A 13,338-nucleotide genomic window follows, 5' to 3' on the forward strand; every position below is an offset into this window, starting at 1 on the left:
AGGCTAACTGTCTTGCTCTCACTCACACATACCTGGCTGACTCTCAGTCTCACACTCTCACTTGCAATTTCTAATAATGGAAAATATTAACCCCGTCAGCTCTCTTCTATCATTAAAAATTTGACTGGCAAAGGCCATTATTCAGCTCTGTGCCATGTTTTGAGTCTGCATGCATGGAGATCTGCCTCCCTCCAATCAACAGTGATGCAAGCAGGTAGTATAAACATGGATCCACTTGCATTGGTTTTAAATGCATTCAATTCTGCACCTGTTAGCGCAGCATAATTTGGGGTTCCTTTTCCTCGAGACATTCAATTTGACCAGTTCTAACTGGCTTTTTGATTTCCATCTCCCTGTTTAACTTCATTGGTTCTTTAAGGTGCTATCTAGCTCACTGCCCCAGACAACAAAGATTTTATTTTCCATTAGTAACACAAATGGTTAATTAGTACTCAATGAGACCTGCATAAATCTTAGTATGATTTGCTTGAGAGGTAGATCTAGTCACTAAATTTGAACTTGTAAAAGTCCTGGTATCACAGGTAGTACAACTGGATCTATGCCAGTCCTAGAATTGTAGGCATCTATCCTGCCATCACTGCTAGTTGAATTGCACTTGTACCACTCCCAATATCATTGGTACCTATTCCAGAAGTACCCCACTGCTGGTCCTTCCATGCCATCCAGGGCAAGATAGCAACCTGTTCCCACATCTCTGCCAATGCCACTCAGTGGCTGGTTACTTGCAGAAGCATAACTTGGAGGGACTCTTCCTGCCTATCTCTGGACGAGTGCCTGACCTTTCTCTACAAGGGCATGGCCAAATCATAATACAAAGTAGAGAAATCATGTATAAGAAGCTGTATCTTCATATTGTGCCCATCAAGAATGAAGCTTAGAGAAAGGGACACCACTGTCTGTTCAACTTCAATTATCTAATTTTAAAAATGGTTTCCTTTCGGTGCAAACGTGTCTATGGGGATGAAATTTCAGCACAGGATGAACTGTATAGTCATTGGGCATTAGATTTAAGGGTGGTTAGCAGGACAACTGTGATAGAACAGGATACTCAGAATGACAACTAGAACAAAAGGCACAGCAATAAATCTACAAGATTCAATACATGTGATTTACTCAAACAATTAGCTAAGGAGTGATAAGTGTTTTGACAGCAGCTTAGCAGAATCATCACTGACCTGTTTATCATGCATCCTCCTCTGAGCTCTATGAATGCAACGCAACCGTGTTAAGTTACAGCATAAATGAGCTGAGTTAGTAGCTATTTAGTCACTGCCTTGAAAAGGATAGAGATTCTGCTGCTGTGCCAGAGCGTGGTAATTTTGACTATTGTGAGTTTCAGTCTCACGGAGGGAAGATTTCTTCTGGGTGCTGTATGTAACTAAATCTGTATAAAAGTGGTCTATGATTTTGTAACAGATTGCGCACAGAGGAAATCTTCCCCCATTGTGTTACTGATAGCTTGCTGAAATAGTCACTGGATTTTTAAAAAAAATAGGTCTACAAAAGTCAGTGAACTTAACCCTCAAGAAAGTAATGAACTATTCTCAGCTAAGTCAATGATATCCTTTAAAAAAAACAGGAGTTCTTTCAGCCAGAACACAATAGTCTCTCAGACCCTGCTGCTCCAAATTCTGGGAAGAGAAGCAGGAGTAGTGGAGCAGTTCGTGCCTGAGCCTGGATCATCACTGCATTCTAAAACTAGCAGTGGGGTTAACATGGCTATAAAACTGTGAGTGCATGAGTGCACGAGATAGAGTGTGACAGAAAGAAAGTATTCCTTACAATGTCTTCTAAACGCTAAGCTCTGCATGGCATGTACAATTGTACGTTGCAAGTTCAGTCCGGTACTAGATGGGGAACATGGTGGGGGGGGTCATTTTAACCTAACTCACAGGAAACCCACAGGATCGGGTGAAATGCAGGTTTTACACCCTGCCCAATGTTATTCCCCATTGACTTCAAGGAAAATTAAACCAGGTGGGGTGTAAAACAAGCATTGCCCCCATAGAGTCTCATTCACAGAGAACAAGAGGGTTCTTCCTCCAAATGTAGCAATAATACTCTGCATCTCTTCCATTGAATGGTGAAAAGTAACACCAGTGAAGAAGAGCAGGATTACTTGGGCATTCAGAGCACTATTTGCTAAAGTGTGTGTTAAAGTATCTCCAGATTCCATGGAGCTTCCTCACTGTTGCTTTCCAGTGTAATATTTACCTACCAGTGGAAACTCGTGAGATACTTTCCCATCTGGTGGTAGCTTAGCTCCAAATCCTAATGCTGGAAAGAGCTTGTCACTGTCATAGTCCTGAATGATCTCGCCGACTGCTTTCAATGCCATGGCATATGCGTTCATCTGATATGGGTTCATGTAGTGAAGGGAGGTGGGCTGCGAAGGGTTTCCTGCAGGAGGAAAGAAACATGTTATATTAAAGAACCATGCCAAATAACACACTCTACATAAAGGCAAGGATAATGAAGTCTTTATATATAATATATATATCATATAACTTGAATAAGTAGGTATAATATTGTATATATGTTGTTATTCAAAATCAATTATGTCACAGAATTCTACTTTAGCCCAAACAAAATTAGTGCAGTACAGAGTTTTATTCCTCCTCCCAAATTGATTGTTCTGGTTTCATTCCTCCCCTCCCAAAATCATTTTATCAAAAGTATAATTTCTGCATTTCATTGTGTTATGTAATTGCACTCCTCCAATACACAAGTACAGCATTAAGAGGTCAATTCCCCTCCCAAACTCACCATTAGAGGCGGTGAAATCTATTGCCACTGTGAAATTTAGCTGGGTTCTGAAAGAGGGTCAATAACAGGGATGTTCAACGCTGAAGAAATAATTCAGACTCAATCAATAGAACACATAATAAAACAGCCTGTGTATTACAGTACATGTCTGATCCATACCCGCCCTTAATGTAATCCACAAATGTGAAATCGGATTCCACTTTGAAAGAAAGGAGAGTCACCTAGCGAAAAGAAAAATAATCTGTCAGTGAGAACAGCTTTGACGTTAATACAGAACTAGTAACATAAAGAGCATTATTATATGATATTATTACACCCCTAATGACATGGTGTTATTACAAAATACTAGTGAATCTTCCATGCCATTGCGATACGATACGAGGGTAGGTTGTAGGGATTCGTGCTCCTTGCGCAGATTTTCATGTGCCAGGAGTACAAATCAGGAATTTAGATGTGAAGGTCAGCATTTTTCATCCATTAATGGTAAGGCAAGTGCAATCTCCCAAAAGCTATCTTATGATGCTTTGTACTGAGAGGAGTGTTATACCATGTAATACGCCATGCATTGTATAATAAAAGGTACTAAACTGGGCAATGCTACTCCTTGTTTAGAAAGGGGGAATTAGTACACACGGGACACCAACTTGAATAAGTATGTCACAAAGTCTCTGAAACTGTTATTCACAATCAATCTGTTCAGTGCTTCCTGATAATCAAGGTCTAGTATAACCTTGATTATCAGGAAGCACTGAATACCATTGTTAGGGCAAGTGATTTCTCTTGAGGCACCATCCTGCGATAAATCTAGCAATTTTCACCATCAGACACAACTTCTCCAGTTAATTTCTCTTGTTATTGGCAACACTGAAATTCCCATATATAGCATTTCACTACAGTGTCCCACTTTACTTTCAGGCTAACTCCTTGTCTTCATTTGTCATATTCAGGACGGTTTTGAGTTGTCAGCTAGTTGGGGTTTTGTCAGCTACTTTGAAGCGGTTTATCAGTTTTTGCTTATTATCTAGTTTTGGCAATCATGCAATTTTAACCCAAGTATGTCGAAATGCTAAGTTATGATCTATAATGTGGGCTGTTGTCTTGGTTGTGTATGAGTCACAGTGCCTAGACTTGTTCCATAAACTTTGAAAGCGGTTTTGAGTTTGCGTACGTGTGGTGGAGGTCCCTTTGTTACAGTGGAATAGCTGGGGAGAGAGCTGCACTTCTTGTGTTACAGTGATGAACATCCACCAGGATATGTGTGCAGTGACATTAATAATTGGTAAAGAGTGTAACAGATGTGTTTAAGATGTTGAAAGGATTTGGTAGGGTAGATAGAGAGAAACTATTTCTTCTGGTGGGACAGTCCAGAACAAGGGGGGCATAACCTTAAATTTAGAGCTAGGCCGTTCAGGGGTGATGTTAGAAAGCACTTCTTCACACAAAGGGTAGTGGAAATCTGGAACTCTCCCCCCAAAAAGCTGTTGAAGCTCAATGGAAAATTTTAAAACTGAGATTGATAGGTTTTTGTTCAGCAAGGGTATTAAGGGAACTAGGGCAGGTTAAGATACAGATGGAGTTAAGATACAGATCAGCCATGATCTAACTGAATGGCGGAATAGGCTCGAGGGGCTGAATGGCCTACTCCTGTTCCGATATTCCTAGATTGCAAATCCCAGACTGGTGGCCGTCAGTCAGTTGGACCTGAGAGCACAAAATTCAGCTCTGTAAACCAGTTGCTGCAAATCACGTTTTCACGTACTTCTTTTTTCAGCAGCTGCAGTAGGCAATGATTTTAGTTCACAGCGGCAGAAAATAAACCTTTTTGACAGGTATAAGAGAGCACTATAGGCTGCAAATTACTATTGATTGTAATAGTGGATGAACAGCTAATGTGTTCGTTTGGCATTCTTCTATCCATTATTAATCTGTTCATTTGAGCTTCACCTTATAAAATAATATAGAAGTTCATGAGACTACATTCATTTTCATATTTAAAATATCTGTAAACCTTCTGGGAGAAATTATTTTTGGCTTGAAAGGTAGAGCTACAGTAGGTTCCAAAATGCAGCAAATAAAGAATCAAAAGACAACATTTCCTTGGGGTGGGGTCTACCATGCCCCAACATTCCTCTAGAACATAAATCTCATTCCTTCAGCGTTCACTTCCCCTTCAGTAATTTTTAAAGTCTTCTACTGCTACAAACTGTGGCTTTGTATACTTTATGTAAGTGAGTCAATGTTGGGTATATCTGCAGCTTAACAATAACTTGCATTTCTATATTACATAGATTCCATAGAATGCCGTAGAATCTAACACACAGAAACAGCCCAGTCATCCCACCTGGCCCATGCCAGTGTTTATGCTCCACATAAGCCTCCTCCCACTCTAATTCCCTTCTCCCTTTTATTTGCATCAAGCCTTCCCTTAAATGCATCAATGCTATCTGCTTCAACCACTCCATGTGGCAGTGAGTTTCATATTCTCACCACTCTCTGTGTAAAGAATCTGGTGCCTTTAATGTAGATAAAACATCCCGAAGTGCTTCACAGAAGCATCATTTAAAAATGAACGCTGAAGCAAAGAAGGAGATATTAGGAGGGGTGACATAAAGTTTGGTTAAAGAGATGGATTTTATGGAGTGGGGGAGGTGCAAGGGTTTAGGGTGGGAATTTCAGACCATGGGTTGTAGACAACTGAGGGCACAGCATCAGTGGTGGGCTGAAGAGAGTGGGGAAGCACAAGAGGTCATAGTTGGAGGAATGGAGAGTTTGGAGGGGGTGGGGGTATTTGGAGGGGGTGGGGGTATTTGTCGGGCTGGATGAGGTTATAGAGATAGACAGGGGTGAAGCCGTGAAGGGATTTAAACATGAGGAGGACAATTTTAAATTTAAGGTGTCCTGGGACCGGGAACCAATGTAGGTCAGCAAGGACAGGAGATGCTGCAAGATAAGATATGGGCAGCAGAGTTTTGGATCAGCTGAACTTTACAAAGGATTGGAGGCTGCCCAGGGAAGCTTTAGAAAGTTGAATCTGGAGGTGACAAAGGCATGGATGAAGGTTTCAGCAGCAAATTGGATGTGGTAGGGGTGGAGGCGAGCAATGTTATGGATGTGGAAGTAATTGGTCTTTGTGATGGAAAGGATATGGGGTCAGAAGTTCAGTTGAGGGTCGAATAGGGTGCTGAGCTTGCAAACAGTTTGGTTTAGCCTGATACAATGGATGGGGAGGGGGGTGGAATTGGTGTCAAGGGTACAGAGATATTTTTTTATTTGTTCATGGGATGTGGGCATCGCTGGCGATGCCAGAATTTATTGCCCATCCCTAATTGCCCTTGAGAAGATGGTGGTGAGCCGCCTTCTTGAACCACTGCAGTCCGTGTGGTGAAGGTTCTCCCACTGTGATGTTAGGGAGTTCCTGGATTTTGACCCAGCGACGATGAAGGAACGGCGATATATTTCCAAGTCGGGATGGTGTGTGACTTGGAGGGGAACGTGCAGGTGGTGTTGTTCCCATGTGCCTGCTGCTCTTGTTCTTCTAGGTGGTAGAGGTCGCGGGTTTGGGAGGTGCTGTCGAAGAAGCCTTGGCGAGTTGCTGCAGTGCATCCTGTGGATGGTACACACTGCACCCACTGTGCGCCGGTGGTGAAGGGAGTGAATGTTTAGGGTGGTGGATGGGATGCCAATCAAGGGGGCTGCTTTGTCCTGGATGGTGTCGAGCTTCTTGAGTGCACTCATCCAGGCAAGTGGAGAGTATTCCATCACACTCCTGACTTGTGCCTTGTAGATGGTGGAAAGGCTTTGGGGAGTCAGGAGGTGAGTCACTCGCTGCAGAATACTCAGCCTCTGACCTGCTCTTGTAGCTGCAGTATTTATATGGCTGGTCCAGTTAAGTTTCTGGTCAATGGTGACCCCCAGGATGTTGATGGTGGGGGATTCGGTGATGGTAATGCCGTTGAATGTCAAGTGGAGGTGGTTAGACACTCTCTTGTTGGAGATAGTCATTACCTGGCACTTGTCTGGCGCGAATGTTACTTGCCACTTCTGAGCCCAAGCCTGGATGTTGTCCAGGTCTTGCTGCATGCTGCTTCATTATCTGAGGGCTTGCGAATGGAACTGAGCAATGTGCAATCATCAGCGAACATCCCCATTTCTGACCTTATGATGGAGGGAAGGTCATTGATGAAGCAGCTGAAGATGATTGGGCCTAGGACACTGCCCTGAGGAACTCCTGCAGCAATGTCATGGGGGACAAGGACAATGGCTTCAGTCTTCCCAATACTGAAGGAGATTGCGGCTCATCCAAGAGGATGTCGGACAGGCAGTCTGACAGTACAGAGGCAGATGTGGGGTCAAGAGAGGCAATGGAGAGGTCGGACAAGTCAAGCAGGGTTATGTTATTATAAGCCTTTTATCAGTTTTTACTCGCTTTCTAGTTTATACAATTTCAACCCAAGTGTGTTGAAGTTTTAAGGTGCTTCACTATTGTGTTGGCCACACTCATTTCCAGCCCTGCTTCAGCCACCTATTTGTGATGGTACTCACCGTTCCAGAATTGATATACTTCTTCTTTTTCCCTTTTTTCCTTGGATTTAAAACCTAAAGGAGATGATAAAAGATTATTTATTCTCAGGTGATGATAGTAGAGATGTGGGGTGCGATGTCTCATCTGTTGGTAAATCTTCTTAATTTTTTTAATTACAATACTATATGTGATTTAAAAAAATACAAAACCGTACTGTGTAAAAACATACCACAGCAGAGTTGGGGTTGATGCCTGATCGGGCACTCCCAGCTAGAAGCTGCACTCACAACAGTGGGCTTGCAGCACCTGCTTTCCCATCCATTAATTTAAATGGATGGTAAATCACAGGCAGTAAGCCCATTATTTTCTGACCAGTGACCCCCGTAATTACCATTCCTTGCCAGGAGTGCCTGGTTGAAGAATCAGTTCTTTGGCGTCTGCTGCAACATGAACTTTCATAGAATCATAGACAGTTACGGCACAGAAGGAGGCCATTCGGCCCATCGTGTCCTTGCCGGCTGAAAAACAGCTATCCAGCTTAATCCCACTTTCCAGTACTTGATCCGTAGCCCTGTAGGTTACTGCACTTCAAGTGCACATCCAAGTACTTTTTATATGAGTTGAGGGATTCTGCCTCTACCATCCTTTCAGGCAGTGAGTTCCAGACCCCCACCAACCTCTAGGTGAAAAAATTTCTCCTCAGCTCCCCTCTGATTCTTCTACCAATTACTTTAAATTAATGCCCCCTCGTCACTGACCCCTCTGCTAAGGGAAATAGGTCCTCCCTATTCACTTTATCTAGGCCCCACATATTTTATAGACCTCAATTAAATCTCTCCTCAGCCTCCTTTGTTCCAAAGAAAACAACCCCAGCCTATCCAACCTTTTCTCATAGCTAAAATTCTCCAGCCCTGGCAACATCCTCCTAAATCTCCTCTGGCCCCTCTCTAGTGCAATCACATCTTTCCTGTAATGTGGTGACCAGAACTGTACGCAGTACTCAAGTTGTGGCCTTACTAGTGTTTTATACAGTTCTAGCAGAACCCCCCTGTTCTTATATTCCATGCCTCGGCTAATAAAGGAAAGTATCCCGTATGCCTTCTTAACCACCTTATCTACCTGTCCTGCTATCTTCAGGGATCTGTGTAAATGCAGTCCAAGGTGTCTCTGTTCCTTCAGTGTTCTCCCATTTATTGTGTATTCCCTTGCCTTGTTTGCCCTCCCCAAATGCATCACCTCACACTTCTCTGGATTCAATTCCATTTGCCACTTTTCTGCCCACCTGACCAGTCCATTGATATCTTCCTGCAGTCTACAGCTTTCCTCCTCACTATCAACCACACGGCCAATTTTTGTACCACCTGCAAACTTCTTGATCATGCCCTCTACATTCAAGTCCAAATCATTAATATATACCACAAAAAGCAAGGGACCTATTACTGAGCCCTGCGGAATCCCACTGGAAACAGCCTTCCGGCCACAAAAAAACCCGTCGACCGTTATCCTTTGCTTCCTGCCACTTAGCCAATTTTGGATCCATCTCGCCACTTTCCCTTGGATCCCATGGGCTTCTACTTTTTTGACCAGTCTGCCATGTTGAACTTTCCCTAACATGGAGGTCTCAAAGTAGTCTGTCCCAGGAATTGAAAATCTCTGCTGTGTGGGGACAGTGCTCCTCTAAGATATTAAATCAGTTTAATTCTTGTAGATTATAGCGTGATCAGCAATCCTCAGCACACAGCTAAAGAGCACTGGAGTCCTTTTCTCCAATCTTAAATACTATCAACAGGCAGATCAGAGAATCCTAATATCCTATCTCCATTTCCGTTCCATCAGTCTGCAAATTCACCTTTTTTAAAATGGACAGCACTTAAACCCATCAGCATTCGATCGGATGCTAGTGAGGATTCTGCATTGCTGGGTGTTAATGCTGGCTCATGAGGATTCAGTAATGTGAAGGTTCATTGCAGGTTAATCAAATCTAATGTTATTTGATTATAGGCCTTTTGGACTACATGTTCTTGCTGAGTTGTTGTTATTTGATCAAACTGTATGTGCACCCAAAAAGCTGGAGTGGAGTCAAACAACCAATGGATTCTCCTAGCCTGACTGGCCATGCCTAAACACTGGGTTTGATGACAGCAACTTTGTCTTTCTCAGAAACGCACCTCCTATTGCACCAATGTGAATTTTTCCACTTCCTACACCTTATGACCTCTCAATAAATTTGTCCGTTTTGTGCCAATTAGTTACCTAATAATAGGTAATTTTGAGATGTGGGTTCACTCTCACTAGGAACTAGGCTGCAATTGCCCAACCTCATTTCACATAAGATCCTCACAGTCGACTGAGGGACAAAGTTTTCAGCTTATCAGTTTAGGCAGGTTTTAAACCCAGGCCCTAGGGGTGAAGGGAAAGGTAACTAACTCGCTGCACCACACGGTTCCTAACTGGGGGATCCAGAGACTACTTGACCTATTACCAACATTATTTTGAAAATGGCAAGGAGAGCTTTTGGGAGGGGTGGAAAGACAATATGGTCTGTGTTAAAAATAAGCAGTGTCCCTGACTTGGCAAATGGGAACACAACTGATACTCAGTGCTGGAGTGCTGGACAATGCACTGGGTTTGTCCCACAAGTTTCTGTCACCAGACCTGGCAGATGCCAATATAATTTGTGATGAATATGAGGTTTGTTGCTTACTGTTATTATTACGTGAGGGGTCTCCCAAACAGAGATACGTTAAATCACTGAAATGAAAACATCTGACATCCAAGCCAGTTAACTGAAATACAATAGATATTGTGTAAAAGTTTGCATATCTATTATACAGGAGGTGTCCACTGTCAATACAAGGCATGGGCATGGGAGACATACAACATTTACTGAGCAGCTGTAAACAGCTGGGATGCTGAAATAAATGAACATTGATTCCTCCAACACTAACACAGCTTGTCCTATTCTTAAATATCATCTTCTCTGCTAAAATGCCAATAAGGCTAAATGATTTTACAGCTCACAAGCACAATAGTTACATATGAGCCGTAAGCATTAATTATTTTCTCACCTCTTTTAGGTGTCTTGCACCAAGGCACCATTCCCCAGCAAAGCAAACAGGCCATGGCCACCTCTGTAATTGGATGCTAGAAGACTCACCCTCCCTCCTTTTGAGGAAGCACATCTGCTTAGCACCTTATTTGGATTGCCTGGAGGGGCTGCGATCTCAATGGGTTTAAATCTATGCCCACTCATTCTGTGGCATTGCATGTTAGTTCACCTATGACCACACTGCTGGATTGCCTTTACCATGTTTTTAAAGTTTTGTGAATATACCAACCCCATGAAGTTACACCATGGATGGTGCATTAATAAAACCTGTTCATTTCTATTAGCTACTGATCAAGTCCCACTGCCTGGCACTGACTTCTTGGTTCAGTCAGGCTGTTTCAAACCTATGTTTCACTTTTACTAAGAGATAATCCTATGAGATTAAGCTATTTGTCATAAAGTAATAGTTCAAGTTATTTTGCAAGATCAGATCGCTGCTTTAATGTTGGGAGAACCAAAAAGTAACTGGAGTGTGTTGGGAAGAGATCTGAGTTTCCATTGGAAAAACCCTAAAAGTTGTAAATCCATCAAGAAAGTCTGGAGAACTGGCCATGGATAGACACTAGGGCATTTAGTTTGGGATCTCGGATCCTCCACCACGGAAGATGTCATCAGGGAGTAGTAGAATAAAACAAGAGGTGGGGATTTTCCTATCAACGAGGAAAGGGAGTAGGAAATTAAACTCCGCAGTGTAGCTAAGGTGTCGAACTAGCTATTTTGCAGTAAGTTTAATAACGGAGAAGTTTCAGGAACTTCCAGATTGCGATGGTAGCAGTATAGAAGTCTATTTCAGAAATGAAGTTTATGGAGTTGGTTAATTTGCATCGTGCCTAGTCAATCAAAAATCAGTGCACTCACTCAGAAAAGGGAAAATAAAGATTACCCCCAAATACCCAGAAAAAGGCTGTCACTACCTCACTGAACCAACAGTGGTAAAGCTATATAGATCTGGCAAAAGATGTGTGGGGATGAGCAGCATGCCCATTTGCTTTCCTACATCATGACTAAAAATCTTCTTGCCTAAAATTCAAACAATGCAGCCACGATAGCAGCAATCCCAAAAAACAATGTGCACTTACTTGCAGTCCCTTCCATCATATAATGTAAGCAGGTCTGAAAATAGGGTGGATACAGTCAAATCCAGCTTTTCTGTCCCTCCCTATTCTCTGACACATTCCACACTGCAACTGGGGAAGCTGCACTTACAAGTTATTGAAAACTTAACAATTGATGCTGTGAGAGTAATGGGTTTTATTATATTTAGATAAATCTTTGCTTCCTGTATTATTCGTAAAATGCCATTATAAGTATTAAGTATTCAGCCACATTAGCCTCTTGAACTTTATAGTCCTTTTAAAGTGTAGTCATTTTCTTTCTAGAGAAGAGATGGATTAGTACAAGACATTGATCGCAGCCACCAGCAGAAAGTATTATCTCAATTTGCATTTATATAGCACCTTTAATGTAGAAAAATGCCCCAAAGAATCTCATAGAGGCATAAGAGAAAAGGCTGCCAAGCCAAAGGAGAGAATGGGAAGTGTAACCAAAAGTAATGAGTTTTAAGGAGGGACTGAAAGGAGGAGAGATAGGTGGAGAGACAGAGGGCTTTAGGGAGGGAATTCCAGAATGTGGGACCTAGGCGGCTAAAAGCATAGCTGAAAATGTGGGGTGAAGGGAGGGAGGAATGTACAAGAGACCAGAGTCAGAGAAACAGAGAGTACAGGGGGAAGAGGAGGTTGTAGTACTGGAGGAGATTACAGAGGTAGGGAAGGGCAAGACCATGAAGGTGTTTAAACGCAAGGGTGATCATTTTAAATTTGAGGCATTGGTGTGGGGGGAGGGGTGCGAGGGGTGGAGAGGTGGGATTAAGAGCCAATATAGGTCACTGAGGACAGGGGTAAACAGGGCTGAACAGGTCTTAAACGGCATGGAGGACCCCCAACAGGGCTATTTAAAGGGATCATGCAGGAGTTACAGGTTAGTTGCTGGATTATTGCTTCTGGCTGCTGATGCATTTGTACCTGTTTTTGGAGGTCTCCTATACATGAATACTAGGATGAAGGGACAAAGCCTATAAAATAAGAGCCAGGGCTTCCAGGAGTGAAGCTAGGAAACGCTTCTACACACAAAGGGTGGTAGAAGTTTGGAACTCTCTTCCGCAAACGACAGTTAATGCTAGCTCAATTGTTAATTTTAAATCTGAGACTGGTAGATTTTTGTTAACCAAAGGTATTAAGGGATATGGGGCTAAGGCGGGTATAGGGAGTTAGGTCATAGATCAGCCATGATCTCAGTGAATGCCGGAACAGGCTCGAGGGGCTAAATGGCCTAATCCTGTTCCTATGTTCCAACAATAAAGTTTCAATTCTCTACAGGGAGTGGGCTGGCTAGCTGACAGGCAATAGCAAGGGCACTGGCGGAGTGGATAGGAATGCTGTCATCCTGAGAGAGGACAACAGGTTCATGTTCCATGGAACCACTGCCAGTTGCTGCCTCCTGTGATGCGCCTTCTCCTGCAAGAAAGCGGGACATGTGCCGATGAGTGTCCTGCAAGATGTTTAGGTAATGTGGCTGTCATGCTTGAATAGCTGCCAGTGTGCATGAACTGTGAGTTGTGGGTGTGTGGCTTTCAACAGTGGTAATGTGTGAGGGTGAGAGGAAGCATGTGATTGGAAGAGTTGAGTACTGATTGAAAGAGTTTGTTGGTACGTGGGTGATGGGGGTGTATAGTGCTGAGCAACCTTTATTCAATGTTTTGAAGGGACTCAACAGTTTGTAAACATAAGGACGGGACCTGCATCTGTGTTTTATATGTGCGATTTCTGATCTCCATTCAGACTCCGTTCAGATCCATATCTTATATTTTGAGAATATAAGAGTCCTACAAACTTTAAGCAGCCAGGTTGTTGTTCATTAAAAA

General features: G+C 42.8%; 1 protein-coding gene across 1 annotated transcript in view; it reads right to left on the reverse strand.

The window, feature by feature from the left end:
- LOC137334066 (copine-9-like) overlaps positions 1–13,338 on the reverse strand; it is a 346,820-nt gene that overhangs the window by 40,445 nt on the left and 293,037 nt on the right. Inside the window, exons 13-16 of the mRNA XM_067998520.1 lie at positions 7,330–7,383; positions 2,947–3,008; positions 2,788–2,834; positions 2,240–2,421 (exon numbers count right to left, since the gene is read on the reverse strand). Of these exons, the coding sequence (XP_067854621.1) occupies positions 2,240–2,421; positions 2,788–2,834; positions 2,947–3,008; positions 7,330–7,383 (345 nt within the window). The remainder of the gene's footprint in view (positions 1–2,239; positions 2,422–2,787; positions 2,835–2,946; positions 3,009–7,329; positions 7,384–13,338) is intronic.

This window comes from Heptranchias perlo, chromosome 17 (assembly GCF_035084215.1).
Source record: "Heptranchias perlo isolate sHepPer1 chromosome 17, sHepPer1.hap1, whole genome shotgun sequence".
Classification (NCBI taxonomy): domain Eukaryota; kingdom Metazoa; phylum Chordata; class Chondrichthyes; order Hexanchiformes; family Hexanchidae; genus Heptranchias; species Heptranchias perlo.